At 44.6% G+C, this 17,617-nt stretch overlaps 2 protein-coding genes across 26 annotated transcripts in view; one reads left to right on the plus strand and one right to left on the minus strand.

The window, feature by feature from the left end:
* Positions 1 to 17,617, minus strand: part of LOC137532655 (secreted protein C-like) — a 489,020-nt gene that overhangs the window by 364,586 nt on the left and 106,817 nt on the right. The gene's annotated exons all lie outside the window — the stretch shown is intronic.
* The window catches only part of CCDC9B (coiled-coil domain containing 9B), a 271,992-nt gene that overhangs the window by 62,054 nt on the left and 192,321 nt on the right, over positions 1 to 17,617 (plus strand). For 13 of the 25 annotated variants that reach the window (XM_068253405.1, XM_068253411.1, XM_068253417.1 and 10 more), the window contains 2 exons: positions 10,598 to 10,660; positions 12,975 to 13,099. In XM_068253405.1, coding sequence (XP_068109506.1) covers positions 10,598 to 10,660; positions 12,975 to 13,099 — 188 coding nt within the window. Of the gene's footprint in view, positions 1 to 10,597; positions 10,777 to 12,974; positions 13,170 to 14,607; positions 14,667 to 15,682; positions 15,792 to 17,617 lie in introns of those variants that run through there. The other 12 variants (XM_068253412.1, XM_068253416.1, XM_068253404.1 and 9 more) reach the window with 3 other exon arrangements.

Raw genomic sequence — 17,617 nt, forward strand, 5'->3', positions numbered from 1 at the left:
GCTCAAGGAGACTGCCAGACATCTATGGAGCCTCGGTAAGTATTTCAAGGGAGAAGTTTGTGTTTTTCAGAAAAATTTGACATGTATCCAGCATCAGGCGTTCCCCGCTGGTGCTGGATACTGGGGACTTTGCTGTATATGGGTAGAGGGTGGGTTTACAGTTGGCACGCATGTGTGGAAGGGCATGATGTCCTTGCCCTTCCTGTCTATACCTTTAAAATCTGCGAGATTCCCTTATTACATGAACCAACCAACCTAGGCATCCTGCAATACAAATGTAACCTTTGGTTTGCTGTGAGAATATTCATGGAATAAAGTATACAGCACAGGTTGAACTCCATTTTCCCTTTCCTTTTACTGCAGAACATAGCACACTGCCTTCCCATCCAGAGAAACACACCAGAGCATTTTTTCTGGTTGAAACATTGTTGGTTTGTCACAAGTCCATTAGCCTCCATCTGTTCAGTCAATAAACATAAGGCAGAGCATTAATGTGACAAGACACTCCAAGTACATAAAATACGGTAAACGTATAACTTATTGGGAGTGCAGAATTTAAAAATGTACAATTCAAAGGAAAATGTGCATGTAATAATATTATTTTAGGATGTCCTTTATTTTAATTAAAGGACACTTGTGGTGAAAATAAACAAATGAAATAAACAGCTGGATCTATCCTCCTTCTCCTAAAAATGACTTTTTAAGATATTCCACAGTTTTATTAATCTACTTTTTAAGTTTTTATTGTTTTTGCGCAATGGCACATTTATTGGAGTATGCTAGAGCTAAAATCTATGAACTATTGACTCTTTTTATCTCTTTCCTGCTCTCAGAAGCCATTTTCTGCTAGGAAAGTGTTTTATAGTTGCAATTTCTTATCAGTGAGGGTCACACTGTAGTCTGACCCAGTGGTGACTCAGACAGGAACTGCCACTTACATACCTGATGTTTAACTCTTTCAGGCAGAGAAAGAAAAAAGGAACACAGCCTAGTTATTTGTGTGCAAGGCACTGTACATACACATGTCTGTCTCATCATGTCACCTCAGGTATCCTTTAAAGGATGTTTAGCAAATTTGATGGTGGGTTATTACCTGTCTGAATGCTCGATTATACATCCAAATGTATCTGTTGTTCACCATTGAGAAGAGAAGTTCAGATATTCTACCACCAATCTCCTTGAAGCACTTGTATATCCATTGGGTTGATTAACTTCCCTTAGTACTGTATATACCAGCTTAGTTCATGGGTTAATATGCTGCTATGTGAGCTATATTGGTACTAGGATCATCCTAATGAATATAATATAGTTTGTAAAAACTTAGTGGGTAGAGGAAAAGCATGTTTAAGGGTAAGTTAGCACATCTCAACCTGAAAGAACATATGCTCGTGCATGCGCAGTATGGAAGACTTGGGCTCCCGCAAATTGCTTAAGCTTCCCGCAGCAGCGTAAGTGAGCAGTCTCTGACACATTGATCGGGGACTGCTAACGGGGGATCCTGCTCTGGAACATGGGGACCATAGGAGAAACGGGAAGGCTCTATAGGACCCAGAACCTTCCCTCTCCATAGGTGAGTATCTGTATAGTTAACTAGTAGAATGCTAAACTAGTATAGCTTTTTGTTTTATTTACACTTCACACTCCCTTTAAAGCTCATCTTAAAGGATACCCGAAGTGATGTGGCGTGATGAGATAGACATGGGTATGTACTGTGCCCAGCACACAAATGACTATGCTGTGAGAGTTAAATATCAGGTATGTAAGTGACTGACTCAGTCATGACTCAGATAGGAAGTGACTACAGTGTGACTCTCACTGATAATAAATTCCCCTTTTTATCTCTTTCCTGCTCTCAGAAGCCATTTTCTGCTAGGAAAGTGTTTTATAGTTGGAATTTCTTATCAATAAGGGTCACACTGTAGTCACTTCCTGTCTGAGTCAGGACTGAGTCGGCCACTTACATACTTGATATTTAACTCTTTCAGAGAAAGAAAAAAGTAACACAGCATAGTTGTATGTGTGCTAGGCACTGTACATACACATGTCTATCTCATCATGTCACATGTCGCTTCGGGTATCCTTTAAGTGAGAGGGATATGGAGGCTGCCATATTTATTTCCTTTTAAACAATGCACATGTCCTGAATGTGCTGCTGATCCTTTGCCTCTAATGCTAGGTACACACGATATAATTTTCGGTTAGATTTACCTGCCAGATCGATTCTTTTCTAACATGTCCAATATTAATTTTGATCACTTTTCCGATCGATTTCCATAGTGAACGGCAAACCTATTAAGATATTAAGATCGGACATGTTGGGAAAAAATCGATCTGGCAGTTAAATCTAACAAAAAATAGCATCATGTGTACCTAGCACAATGCTGGGAATACACTATAAGATTTTTAAGCAGATTTACTTTCTGATCGTTTTTCTTTTCAATTTCCATTCACTTCTATGAGAATTCGATCAGAAAAATGATTGAAAATAAGAGCGGCTCTGTCAGAAATGATCGAACCATCTATCTGACAAAATATCTCATGGTGTATTCCCAGCATTATACTTTAAAGGACACCAGAAGTGTGAGGGATATGGAGGCTGCCATATTTTTATTGCCTTTTAAACAATACCAGTTGCCTACCATTCTGCTAATCTTTCCCACCATCCTTCTCAGTTCAGGTGTCCTTTAAAGGCTAACTCCACCTTTAGGCTGAGCTCCCACTTGCAAGTGGTCCGTTCAACTCAGAGCAATGCAGGTCAGTTCAGTCTCTGCTCTGTTTTCTCGTTCTGTCCATCGCGGATGCATTTCCACCATTGGTCTCTATGAGAAACATCCGCTATCCGGAAAAATGCAGCACATTTTGAATTTGCGATGTGTTTGCTTCACCGCAGCAAATATATCCATTAAAAATTGCACGACAAAATATACCAAAAGGGTAAGTTTTTTTTTTTTTTTTTTTTTACAAGTGGAAAAAAAGAGTCTTACGAGAAAAACCAAGCTCTCAGTTTAGCTCTATGCTTTACTAGGATTAACAGCAAAAGATGTTACAACGCACTACTGCAGGAGCGGGCAGCACGGATACAGGATCGAGTTGAGGGGCTTGAGTACCACTTTGGGTGGGAAGCGTTATCAGCCAGGGAGGGTCCTAAGTGGATTAGGACCCTCTTAAAGTAAGTGCCCATCCTCGGATTGCCTGTATTTGCCTTTTATCCAGTAATAAAAGTTATTGTATATTCCACTAAAAGCCTCCCTGTTTGCTCTATCTGCACACTGAGTGCATACAGGTGGAGGAGTGGAGAGAGATACATCATCTACTAAGAAGCGTATATCTGCGCTGTTAACTGTGTGTGTGTGTGTGTGTGTATGTATGTGTATATATATATATATTTCACCATATTTTTCAACAAGTTTCGTGCCCACCATACTAAAGTAGCCCCTGTGGTACACATACCATTTCTTCAAAACTTAAGGGTTAAGCACATCAAGCCATAGCATCCTAATAAAACCCTGGTGTCCCTGCATCACGCTGTCCCTGTGTAGCTTGGTCCGTGCTTTTTGCTACTGCGCATGTGCGCAGCATGGACCCAGCCTCACAGAGACAGGAGGACGGGGCCAGGGAGCCGGGTGGCCGGGTGTGCACGCAGCTGGTGTACGCGCAGTAAAAGGCGGCGAGAGGCAGCGAGAAAACACAGACCTAGAGCCCTTTTTTTCAACAGGCTTGGGTCTGCTAGTTGTGTATAATTCAGTAAGGCTGGCTTCACTCATTAAAGGGGTGCAGTTCCATTCCAGTCCTGTCAGTTTTCATCCTTTTTCTATAGGTTTTTACCTGACAGGAACAAACTGTACACACTGTATATGTGAACCCAGCCAGAGAAAACTGATACAAACTGATGAGAACTGGCAGGACTGGAATGGAACTGTACACATTTTGTGTGTCAACAAGTAGCAACATATAGCCACCAGCCAATAATAAACTGTGGTTGCTGTGGATTTCTAGGCGTTGCCTATCATTTTCCCTTTTTGCATTATGAAGAAGGAGTGGTGTAGCTTTGGGCCCCAGTGCAAGTTTTACAAGCATTTTGTACATGGCACAACAAAACCTGGCAAGGGCATCCATAGTATGAGAGGTGTAAGCAGGGCAGAGGAACAGCTTGCTAATGATTACTGTCACAGACCGCTAGGCCGGTCTGCGGATGTGGTAAATCGATCAGCGTCAGAAATCCTCTTACACGGTCATTTGTTCATCACGAAGGGTAACCCGCGTTCGCAATTTGATGAACTGACTCGCGAAGGGAGCGTTCTGATACCAACCGAATCACTCCACACACATACAATTCAAAGATCTGCCACCAAGCGAGTTACACACTGTAATTATACTAGGATTTGGAGAACACTTTAGTAACCCTTAGCAGTATGCAGGAACCTGGGTCAGATTGTTATATCTGGGCCGGGTTCTCGCATACAGGTTATAAGTGTATACTTCTATTAAACACAGGGTAGCGAGTTCAGGAGAATAGGTACGATTGTGTATGTTCAGCAACAGGTCATAACCGCTAAACGATTTTTAAACGTTTAATAACACCAATGCATTACATACAGTTATATACACCTATTAACATATAAACCACAGAGCTTAAAAATAAAAGGAATAAAATCAGAAAGTTCTTACTTTGTTAGCTGAGCAGTCCATTTGAAAAATGAAGAAAATAGTCCAGTTTAAAATAGGCATTCAGGTTAAAGTCTTTGTACACAACATGCGCCCGGTTCTCCTTGAGCACATGTCTAGACCTTCCTGATAGATGGGAATTGAAGAACTGGGAGGAGTTCCTTGCAAACGCTTTTTACTGACCAGAGTTTTGGGGCGGTCACTACCTGGAAAGTAGGTGTGTTTGAGGCAGGGTTACCTCCTGGCAGGCAGGTTGCCACCCACAGACTCAGAGCAAGGAATGTACCCATTTATTAATAATTTGTGTGACTCGGCCCAGGAGTGGCGTATCGCAAATCCGAGACTATATTCGTAAACTGCTCGCGACCCTCTATTAAACGAGGCTATGTATGCCTAGTCTGTCGCATTCGCTCTACGCAGGCCGGATAAAGTGGTTTCTACATGGATCCCTGATAGCCAGAAAATTATAAATCATGTGAGTGATAAAACTGATTTCTGGATATCAGGAAATGTGTTTGTTGTCTTTCTGTGCCAAACCCATCTTGAATTATTAATAAAGTAAATGTTCCCATTGTGTGAAGCTATAAGCTTGGAGGGAAATTTGAGTCTCAACCAGTTGGAGTTTGTTTGGTGGAACATGAGCTGTGTGACCAAATGCTGCTCCCCAGGTGGTCTGCCCACTTGTGAATTCTTTCCTGACCTGAACAGGATGTGGGGGAGGGCTGCCCTCTCTCAGTAAGAGAGAGGGAAATTGACATCTATTGTGTATTTACCCAAGACTGACAGGAACTGTGCACGACCATGCGAAAGTCGATGGCGCTAGCGCACGACTTTTCCGTAATGTTCGTCACATCTCCCCCCTACCAGCCGGACGCACAGAGTGGGTCTGCATGACCCGCTCTACGCGGCGCTTAGCTACTGAACGGGTTCTCGACTTCTTATCTGACTGCCCGTTAGACAACTCACCAGAAGCGTAAGGCCTCATGGTCCGGTGTGTCCCAGTGTCCGCTTTGCGGACGGTGCGATGCACACCAACAGGCTGACCTCTAAAGACCTGGCTGGGTTTGCATAGCGCTTCCTGTAAGGGAGAGAGTCGTTGGCTGACATCCGGGTCACTTCCTGACTCTCGGGTGTCAGCCTGCGAATCTGGAAGCAGCGTGGCATACCCCTGCTCTAACTGACTACACCTTGGCACAACCTAGGTGAACATTAGAGCACAATTTAAAAAACGAATCAGCCTTCACCTGGGTGGCGAGGCTTGCCCCTTCTCCAGGAAGGATAGAGGGTGGACCTCTGGGCAGTTTTGCACTGGGTTGCTTCTGCAAGGGGAAGACATGCAAGGGTGAGACAGGGAAGGCATGGCCTGTCTCCACCAGCTGTTTGTTAACAGCAGGCAATGGTGGAGCACTCTGGCTGTCATAGCAGGAGGGGAGGTCTAGGCCCCCAGCTGCCTGCTCTGACACCTGGCCTGCTTCCACTGCCAAGCACGGATATGACCCAGGCAAAACAAGACTGTTACCTCTTAGATTAGAGACTGTCACATTTAAAAATACATCATTTTTAGCACTGTGAGATTCAGCATGAAAGCTATTGGCAACATCTGGTACAACATTAACATCACAGTTACGTTCATTTTTCACATCATGTACACAGGTATCTGGAACAACAGTGACAGGTTTAGAATCAGACAAACCGTGATTAGACAGCTGTCCATTAGAAACAGGTACCGCTTCCTTGCCTCCTTCCCTAGGAGGGCTAGGTACCATTACCCTTGCTGCCTCCCTCTGTCCCACCCCAAGCTTGTACAGTACCTGAGTGGGTCCAGACTGGCAATCCGGGGTGTTGATCACAGGTTCATAAAAGGATCGTAGGGTGCCAAGATCGGTGCCCAACAGCACAGGCACTGGGATGTCATCTGTCACCCCCACAACTTTTGTCTGGCGTCCCCTTCCCCAATTGAGAACAACACGAGCTTTGGCGATGCGTGCGTGTGTGCCACCAACTCCCACAAGTGTGACACGCTCATTAGGCAGGAAATTCTCCCTGGCTACAAGATGAGAGCGAACCAAGGTAAGCTCTGCGCCTGTGTCACGGAAACCAACAGCGATCTGGTCGTTAACTTCCACGATTTGATGATTTCCGGAAAGTCGAGGATTTGCTGCTCCCATGACGAGGTAGGCGTGTGCAGTAGAGGATGCGCTAGCCACTTCTGCGCTAGGCTCTGGAGACGGCGTCCTCACCTCGGGGCAGGCAGACTTGAGGTGTCCTCGCTGTCCACAGTGGTAACACTTCGGAACATATGTGGCATCAGGCGGATGAGTAGCAGGTGCAGCATCCGGCCTCTGTGGCTGTGGGACCCGATTCCCACGGTTAGCAGGGGGAGGAGAGCTGGGTTGCATAGGTCTCCCCCCTTTCCAGCTCTGGGCTGGAGGTTTGCGGCTGTCCGGCACACGGGTGGCCACAAAAGTGTCTGCAAGTTCTGCGGCAGCTTTGGCAGATTCAGGCTTCCGCTCCAAGACAAACTGCCGGACATCTGGAGTGCAGCAGTTCAGCAACTGCTCCTGCACGATGAGGTCCTCCAGACCTTGGTGAGAGTCTTTTTTTAAGGCCCCGTGACCACTGCCTGAGCACGGTCAGCAGGCGACTCTCCAGGTCTGTGTAAGAGTCGGTGTGGCCTTTCTGCAGGGAGCGAAACTTTTTGCGATAGACCTCTGGGGTCAACTGGTATTTGGCGATAATTGCAGCTTTTATCGCCTCATAGTCATTGTCTTTCTCAGCGGGTAAGTCCACAAACGCCTCAAGCACTTTGTCCCGCAAGTTGGGTGTCAGATATCTCGCCCACTGCTCCTGGGGCAGATGATGCTGACGACAAGTCTTTTCAAATGAGTGTAAATAAGTGTCCGGGTCGGTTCCCTTCTCCATTTCTGGGAATTTAAACTTTGGAGTCCCAAACGGGCCTGCTGTGGGCCGGGGTTCCGGAGCACTTTGCGAGGGATTTTGGCCTTGCGCTCGCAGGTTGGCCATTTCAAGGTCATGTCTGCGTGCGGCTGCTCTCTCCTCTCTTTCCGCTTCTCTCTCAGCAAACCACCGGCGCTCAGAGGCTACCCGTTCCGCCTGCTGCTGGCGTTCTGCACGGTCAGCATTTTCTCGGACAATCTGCATGTACAGCTCAGGATTTGTCTCCAACAGCCTTTGTAATCCAGGTTGCATTCCAGCATCAGGAACACAGAACAGGTTGGCATGGGCGGGCTCCTGCCGGCCACCATGCTCCTCAGCAGTTACAGCGACCGGTTCAGACGCGGTACCGTTTTCCTCTGGGTCTGGAAGTGGGTTGCTTTGCTCCAACCGCTCACTTTCCTCTGCCCCAGTTACAGCACCGTCTGAACCAGGAGTGTGCTCTCCCAGCATCTGCTCTGGCTGGGTATTCAGTCGCAACAAGTCCTCGATCAATTGCGATTTCTTTTTTCTATACGTCATAATGCCTTTTTCCTCACACAAGTTTGCTAGGTCTGCCACTGACATTTTCTTGTATCTTGCTGCAGCCATTTTTGCCAAATAAAAGATAGGATAGCAAAAGAGATTGGGGGGGAACTCTGTGCTACACGTTTAGTCTATATAAATGGTAATGCACCGGTTATCGACCACAGATTTTTGATCTGTTCTGGCAGGTTAATCAAATAACGTTGCCGTTGATGTTCTGAACATACACAAATCCCAAAAAGCTGCCAAACAATGTCACAGACCGCTAGGCCGGTCTGCGGATGGGGTAAATTGATCAGCGTCAGAAATCCTCTTACACGGTCATTTGTTCATCACGAAGGGTAACCCGCGTTCGCAATTTGATGAACTGACTCGCGAAGGGAGCGTTCTGATACCAACCGAATCACTCCACACACATACAATTCAAAGATCTGCCACCAAGCGAGTTACACAGCCCGCTACTGTAATTATACTAGGATTTGGAGAACACTTTAGTAACCCTTAGCAGTATGCAGGAACCTGGGTCAGATCGTTATATCTGGGCCAGGTTCTCGCATACAGGTTATAAGTGTATACTTCTATTAAACACAGGGTAGCGAGTTCAGGAGAATAGGTACGATTGTGTATGTTCAGCAACAGGTCATAACCGCTAAACGATTTTTAAACGTTTAATAACACCAATGCATTACATACAGTTATATACACCTATTAACATATAAAACACAGAGCTTAAAAATAAAAGGAATAAAATCAGAAAGTTCTTACTTTGTTAGCTGAGCAGTCCATTTGAAAAATGAAGAAAATAGTCCAGTTTAAAGTAGGCATTCAGGTTAAAGTCTTTGTACACAACATGCGCCCGGTTCTCCTTGAGCACATGTCTAGACCTTCCTGGTAGATGGGAATTGAAGAACTGGGAGGAGTTCCTTGCAAACGCTTTTTACTGACCAGAGTTTTGGGGCGGTCACTACCTGGAAAGTAGGTGTGTTTGAGGCAGGGTTACCTCCTGGCAGGCAGGTTGCCACCCACAGACTCAGAGCAAGGAATGTACCCATTTATTAATAATTTGTGTGACTCGGCCCAGGAGTGGCGTATCGCAAATCCGAGACTATATTCGTAAACTGCTCGCGACCCTCTATTAAACGAGGCTATGTATGCCTAGTCTGTCGCATTCGCTCTACGCAGGCCGGATAAAGTGGTTTCTACAAGGATCCCTGATAGCCAGAAAATTATAAATCATGTGAGTGATAGAACTGATTTCTGGGTATCAGGAAATGTGTTTGTTGTCTTTCTGTGCCAAACCCATCTTGAATTATTAATAAAGTAAATGTTCCCATTGTGTGAAGCTATAAGCTTGGAGGGAAATTTGAGTCTCAACCAGTTGGAGTTGGTTTGGTGGAACATGAGCTGTGTGACCAAATGCTGCTCCCCAGGTGGTCTGGCCACTTGTGAATTCTTTCCTGACCTGAACAGGATGTGGGGGAGGGCTGCCCTCTCTCAGTAAGAGAGAGGGAAATTGACATTTATTGTGTATTTACCCAAGACTGACAGGAACTGTGCACGACCATGCGAAAGTCGATGGCGCTAGCGCACGACTTTTCCGTAATGTTCGTCACATCTACCACTATTTAAAGCATGTATAAAAGTGATCATTACCAGCATAGCACCATTGAAGAGTTTAATACTGTGGTTGAGGGAGGGCCCCCATTGGGCCCCTCTGGTACAAGGGCTCTGGTGCGCCGCATCCTCTGTATCCCCTATTGCTATACCACTGTGAATAAGCAAGTTGGGGCTTTTGTTTACTGGTTGCCTATCTACCCATAATCTGCGTTTTAGACAACTTGTGGTCAGATCAGATAATTTTCTTTGTCTGGTCTGGTTCACACTACCAGCACTTTTTAAATGCCAGTGATTTGAAAAGATCTTGCTAAGTGCTGGTAGTGTGAACCAGCCACTATATAAAATACAGTTACATTTGTTAAAGGATACCCGAAGTGACATGTGACATGATGAGATAGACATGTGTATGTACAGTGCCTAGCACACAAATAACTGCTGTGTTCCTTTTTTTTCACTGCCTGAAAGAGTTAAATATCAGGTATGTAAGTGGCTGACTCAGTCCTGACCCTCACTGATAAGAAATTCAAACTATAAAACACTTTCCTAGCAGAAAATGGCTTCTGAGAGCAAGAAAGAGGTAAAAAGGGGTATTTCTTATCAGTGAGGGTCACACTGTAGTCACTGTCTGAGTCAGGACTGAGTCAGACACTTACATACTTGATATTTAACTCTTTCAGGCAAAGAAAAAAAAAAGGAACACAGAATAGTTATTTTTGTGCTAGGCACTGTACATAAACATGTCTATCTCAGGTATATTTCGGGTATCCTTTAAGTGCTTTTCTCCCATATGACTCAAAGCACATCTTGATATATGTTTGTTTCTTTGTTATTCTAGGAAAGTTCTGGACAGAAATGTGGAAAAAGAGAGAAAACTAGCCCTGGAGAACAGCCAAACAAGGTACACTTCCATGTAAAGCAGACTGAACTTATCATGCAGGCTGTTCCCCGATCACTTGAGGCTCCCATCCGGCGCTGGTTCCGGTTCCAGAAGACCTGGAAACAGCCCATGGCATGGTGTGTGATCTGCATATGCTCTGGCTTGTGACTTTTTGTGCGCTGTTCTCTTCCAGTCCTTCACATGACACCATGCAGCTTGCCTGCCTGATCCCTTTCACTGAAAGAGCTGCTCTGATCCTTCTTGCAGTATTGATAGATGACAAACGCCAGAGTGCTGTAATTATATGCTCTGTTGTGTATTGCAATGGATTGAAAGCATGTTTAAAACCTAGTTACTCTTGGCTTCTAAATAAAACGGGATATATATATATATATATATATATATATATATAATTTTATATACATAGATATAGACATACGTGCACAGTATATGTAAAGTAGCCAGTGTACAGCTTGTATAACAGTGAAAATGTATTTCCTATCAAAATCATGCAACACACTGTCATTAAAGAGACTCTGAAGCGTCATTAAAAATGGCTTTTTACCCTATAATCAACATGGACACGTTTGCCCCTGCTAAAACGCTGCTATCCCGCGGCTGAACGAGGGTCTTTACCCCCCAAATCCCCCCTGCAAAATCCACAACCAACTTGGTCATAGATTTTGCTGCTCATGGAAGCAGAGCTTTCGGCTGTAGCTCTGCCTCCATGCGTGTCTATCAGCCGGCAGATCTCTGCCTCTCCCCTGCCCCACTCAGTGAAGGAAGACAGGGGCAGGGGAGAGGCGGCGATCAGCGCTAATAGACGCGCTGAGAGGCAGGGCTGCGCCCATTAGCCCTGCCTCAACAGGAAGCAATCCCCGGACACCACGGAGGGGATTTGGGGGGTAAAGACCCCTCGTTCTGCCGCGAGATAGCGGCGTTTTAGCAGGGGCAAACGTGCCCATGTTTATTATAAGGTAAAAATCGATTTTTAATGTCGCTTCAGACTCTCTTTAATGCCTAAACCGCTGGCAGAAAAAGTGAGCACACCCCTAAGTAAAAAATGTTAAATTCTGCCCAGTTACATATTTTCCCGTATTATTGTTAGAAGGGCTCAGGTGTGTTAAATTTGGGGTTATCACTCTCTCACAACATGACACCTCATGGCAGAGAATTCTCTGAGGAGCTTAAAAAAATGTTGCTCTATATAAAGATGGCCTAGGCTGTAAGAAGAATGCCAACACCTTGAAACTACAGCACTGTGGTTGAGACCATACAGCAGTTTAACAGGCCCAGCTCCATTCAGAACAGGCCTCGCCATGGTCGACCAAAGAAGTTGAGTGCATGTGCTCAGCATCATATTCTGAGGTTTACTTTTGCAAATAGATGTACAAGTGCTAGCAGCATTACTGCAGAGGTTGATGGGGTGGGTCAGCCTGTCAGTGCTCAGACCATGTATAAAGATGATGCACAAGTAAGTCCACAGTTTGCTGAAGACAAGCAGACTAAGGACGTGGATTACTGCAACCATGTACTGTGATCTAATGAGAAGAAGTTAAACGTATTTGGTTCAAGACATGTGAAGCGTGTGTGGCAGCAACCAGGTGAGATGTACGAAGTCAAGTGTGTCTTGCCTACAGTCAACTATGGTGGTGGGATTGCATGAGTTCTGCTGCCACTGGGGAGATAGAGTTCATTGAGGGAACCATGACGGCCAACATGCACTGTGACCCTTGTGGTGATATGCGGTAATTTCATGTCTAAGAAAGTATAAATCGCCTTCTGAGATAAACATCCCACTCATTCCCCTCAGTGTTTTTTGTGGCTGCTTAGCTTATCAGGTTTTTTTTTCTTCTGAGTCCAGCTGTCAATGAGTTGAACTCATAGAGAAGTCTTGTTACATTTGTTTTCAAACAGAACCATCCTTTAATTTGTTTATCATCACTGTCAACTCATAGACAGCTGGGCTAAAAAAAAAAACAGCAGTAATCAACCTTTTAGTCTGGAAAATGTGTTGTCCAGCTTAAGTGTTGGTTTATTTTAACTCTCATTTGTCACCATAGTCACCCTACAGAAAATTTCTAAACAAATTACAGTAATCGGCTTTTGAGTTTAGGGGTAAAGGTTCTGCCCCTTTTCATTGTGCCAAAGTTGTAACTCCAGAGCTGTAGCAGTCATCAACTTTTCTTTTTTTTTTCCAGTCTACTGCAGGATTGCCTTTCCTAAATGGCTTTTTGACACATTACATTAGTTATTTTTAAATTGACAGGTTGTAAAAAGGCATGCAATATGTCCTCACTTACCTTTTTTTTTTTTTTTTTTTTTTTTTTGCTAGGAGGAGCTTGAATATCTAAAATGGAAGAAAGAGCGTGAACAAATTGATCGAGACCGCTTGGCACGGCAAAGAAATTCGAAGGGAGAGTGGCGCCGCCTGTGGGATATGGAAAAACCTAATGTCATGTAAGAGCCAGGATGTCACTTGTGCCAATGTTTCTGTTGACCATGTTTAGTAAAAGTTCTTCAAAGCATATTTGATGCTGCAGACCTGGCCTTTGTACTTCATTTATAGCAGAGCAGAAGGACCAAACCCCCTGTATATTCCCCAAAATGACCCCATCTAGAAAACTAGACCCGCCCCCTCCCCCCACAGCCTATTCAACAAGGGGTATAATTAGGGATTTGACTGGTCTCGATTTTGATTGCAAGAATGGGGTAGAATTTAGAGCATAATGCACACATGTTGTTTGCGGGCCACAAACTACATCCTAAAACATATTCATCAACTTCTCCCATGCATGAGAATACCAAATACTAATGCCTCAGTTGTGTTGTTGAACGGGAGGGGGGGGGTTTGGCGCAATCAACTGAATGCATTTTTATGGACTGAAAATCCAAAGCAGAATTTCTTGCACTGTACTTCATTTATAGTGGTGCAGAAAGACCGAGGTCTTATAAATACAGTTTCCCCAAAAATGACAAACGCCCCCAGTCAACCCCCAAACACCCTGGGCCCAGAATCAAGAACTGAGGGGGCCCAGGGTCCATTTTTTCATGGACTGATAATCCAAAGCAGAATTTTTTTCACCACACTTCATTTATAGCAGTGCTGAAGAACCAAGGCAACTGATATTGGTTAAAAGGAAATAAGTATGGGAGCCTCCATATCCTTTTCCGTTAAGATGAGCAGAGGACCGATACAATAAGTGGCAACATTTTAAAGAAGGAAGGAAGAACATGCTCCCTAACATTCATCCCACTTCAAGCCTTTCATTTGGCTTGTTGCTGTGTGCTATGAGTTGCTTCTTGACTTGAATAAGAACAGTGTGGAAATGAACAGGGGCGCCAAAAGGATGAGACATAGACGCTTGTTGCTGTATGCTCCATTCCCTATTGCCTGATGAGGCGGGGCCACACCCGCGAAACGCGTTGCCTTGACCCTTTGGAGTGTATATATAAATACATTTGCTTGTTGATATAATATCAACCTGTTTTTGTGTCTTCTTGGAGGAGTGAAGTCCACCACTGCCTCTCCCGTTTTTTTTAAAAAGTTTTTTTAGCTACTTTTATAATTTTGGCACCTCTGTTTATTTCCACTTTGTTTCGAGTCCACCCATGGTGGGGAAGGCTGTTAACCCCTTGTTTCCAGATCTATAGAGAGCGACTTCTTAATCATGAGTGGGGACAGGTCTAATCTCCCCACCTGCATTTACAGTGGTTGCCTTAGTGGTAACCCATGTTTGTGAGTATAACTTTACGTACTTGCCTCTCATCACCCACATCAATACAGTACATACTGCACTATATTGGGATCTCGGTGTTCTCTCTTGTTTTCTCGTTGAATAAGGACAGGGTTTACATCAATTGTTTTTTAATCATGACAATTGTTTATCTACTACAACTGAACATTTCACTGCCAAGTCCTGTGCGTCTTAACACAGAGCATGGTTTATTTTCCGTAATACTGACAGGTTTCCAGACGATCCTGTCTATGCTGGCACAGTCCCAGGTGGATTCAGTGGCAAGAGAGGTGAGCACAAGCAGTACTTAAAGAAACCACCTAAGACCTCAGCAGTTAAGGCTTCTTCTGATGAGAATAGTAGCCACTAAATGCAAATAAAGATATTTGTCTTAACCTAGCAATGTGTTACAGGCAACTACTTATTGTATACAGTCCATAGGATTTGGTTTGATTATTATCATTTTAGATTGCTGTTGGGAAAGTAATCACATCAGCATGAATCTTATATTCAGAATGTTATATGATGTGCTTTCTTTATACCACAGCTCCAAAAATCTTGTCCTTTATTCATGGGGTTAAAATTAGTGGATTCATTGTATAATTCTACTAGAATGAAAGTAAAAATGGATTAAGTAATAAGAATCGAATGCGTCAGCAATTGAAAGGATTGTAACATCAGCAAATTATACCATTATGTCACTACACTTATGGAATAAATAATTTTTTTTCTGCATTATCGCACACGTTAAATACATGGTCATCTAATAGTCTAAATTCCAGTACACCTGCTAGACTAAATGTTGACCTTCGTGGCTGGATGGTGTAATGGTTAAGGGCTCTGCCTCTAACACAGGAGACCAGGGTTCTAATCTCGGCTCTACCTGTTCATTAAGCCAGTGCCTATTCAGCAGGAGACCTTAAGCAAGTCTCTGTAAGGGCCCTTTTCCACTACAGCGATTGCTGAATCGCAAATCGCTAGTGATTTTAATCGCTAGAGTTGTTACTCTATCATAGAAATCACGAGAAGTATTTTCCACTACAGTGATTCGATTTGGAAACCGCAATCGCTTTCTTGAGCAATTTTTACAATGATAATGCAATGCAAATGAAAATCGCAATCGTATAACAGAATTAATGAAAAATTGCAATCGCTGGCGTTTGTGATTTGTGATTGCGATTGCTAGTGGAAAAGGGCCCTAACACTGCTACTGCCTATAGAGCGCGTCCTTGTGACTGCAGCTCTTGCGCTTTGAGTCCGCCTGGAGAAAAGCGTGATATAAATGTTTTGTCTTGTCTAATGGTAGATAACTGCACCATGAATGGTGTGACTATAGTCGAGCAGCATATACAATTGAAGGAGAGGGGTGGAAGGAAGTATGGGAAGAGCGCAAGCAGGTGGCTTCTGCTGGTTGGGTGAGTATTTGCACAATGGGATTACTAACTGTTTTGCTGTCCATCAGGAACAACCTCTGGGATAGCTATATGCAAGCTATATTCTCGTCTCAGATAGTGCCAAACATCCGTCTCGGCTGAAGATTATCTCAGAACATGAGATAATTATTGACCGTGCGTTAATGTGCATTACAAATTGCTCTAAACGTTACTCAGGTGCGTCAGTGAAAATACAGTATTAACCACTTTTTCCACTGCTACAGTATATCTACGTCATCTGTGGCACCCTACAAGCCACCATGACGTAGATATACTGACTAAGCTTGCAGCCCTGCTGTGCGCGATCGGTGCGCTTCAGAGCGCACCCCCCGGCACTGTCAGCTGCATTACTAATTGGTGAAAGGGAACATGTTCCCTTGTAGTCAATCAATCCACCCCCATCCCATGAACGATCGTTGCAGTAGTCAACTGCAGCAATCCTTCATCTGTCCCCCTTCGTGCAGAAATCATTAAAAAAATCCTCCAGCAAGCAGCCTCACTCACCTTACCTTGTTCCTGCGACTATCCTGAAGCCCGAGCCTCCGTTCCCCGCTCTGCATTCAGCCGCGTAATGCCGGTTACCCGGGTCCCGGCTTGATGACATCATCAAGCCAGGACCGGGGTAACTGGCAATATGCGGCTGACTGCAGAGCGGGGATCAGAAGGAGAGGGCTGCCTGATGGGGGGAGGTCATCTGGCTATCGATTCTTGGGGGGGGGGGGGGGGGATATATGAAGGGGGGTGCTAAAGAGTGACTGACTGGGGGACATCTGGGTAGCCGAGGGGAGGGGGGCTTTACTAATATGGCACACCTTGGCAACTGGGGTGCCATAACTTAATACTAGGGGCACATTTGGCTATAATGGGGGGGGCAGCGCTATTCCTGGGAGTACATCTGGCTATAAAGAGGGGCACTATTCCTGGGGGTGCATCTGTAAATTACTCTGGGGTTGGCAAACAGAGGGGGCACATCTGGCTATGCTGGGGGGGGGGGTTATATTGGGGACACATCTGGCTATACTTGGGGTGGCGGTGTTGATACTGGAGACACATCTGGATATCTATACTGGGGAACATAAACTGGTGGCACAGTTTTTATGTCCGTAGCACTTTTTAATTTTAAACAGGAATTGGTCAACATTGAGAACTAATGCATTTTCTCCCCCCACTTTTTCCCATTAAAATGCATAGAGAAGAACATTTTACTTGGGACCAAATACCCCCCAATGAAAGCTTAGTTTGTCTTGAAAAAATACTATAAGGATCATTTAAGTGGCACGAGTACAGATGAAGTTATAGCTGATTAAAAAGGGACACAGCTAAAGCGTCAAAACTGCTCTGGTCCATTAGGGCTCTTTGACACTAGAGCAGGGGTAGGGAACCTATGGCTCGGGAGCCAGATGTGGCTCTTTTGATGGCTACATCTGGCTCACAGAAATCAATAGGGGTTTATTCACTAAGCTACACTACTCAAGCTGCGCAGCTTAGTGTGGCAGCGCAAGTAACATTTTAAAAGTAGGCACGCTACTGCTGTAGCATGCACTACATACATACTCACGCTCCCCCCAAAACAAACAGCTGCTCCAATTGTCCCACTCTGGACTCTGTCAGGTCCAGTGAGTTTGTAGGACGAGATCCCCGCACTTTATTTGTCCCAATAGGTTGCCTGTCACTTGACAGGCAGTCTATTGGGCCAAAGTGCGTTTATCTCGCCCTACAAAGTGAATCAACCCCAAGTCAGCTAGCTAAATTGTACATGCTGTTAGTCGGTATTTCTCCTGTCTGGCTCTCAGGGAAATTGTTGATGT

The sequence above is a fragment of the Hyperolius riggenbachi genome, chromosome 9 (genome assembly GCF_040937935.1).
Source record: "Hyperolius riggenbachi isolate aHypRig1 chromosome 9, aHypRig1.pri, whole genome shotgun sequence".
In the NCBI taxonomy this organism is placed as follows: domain Eukaryota; kingdom Metazoa; phylum Chordata; class Amphibia; order Anura; family Hyperoliidae; genus Hyperolius; species Hyperolius riggenbachi.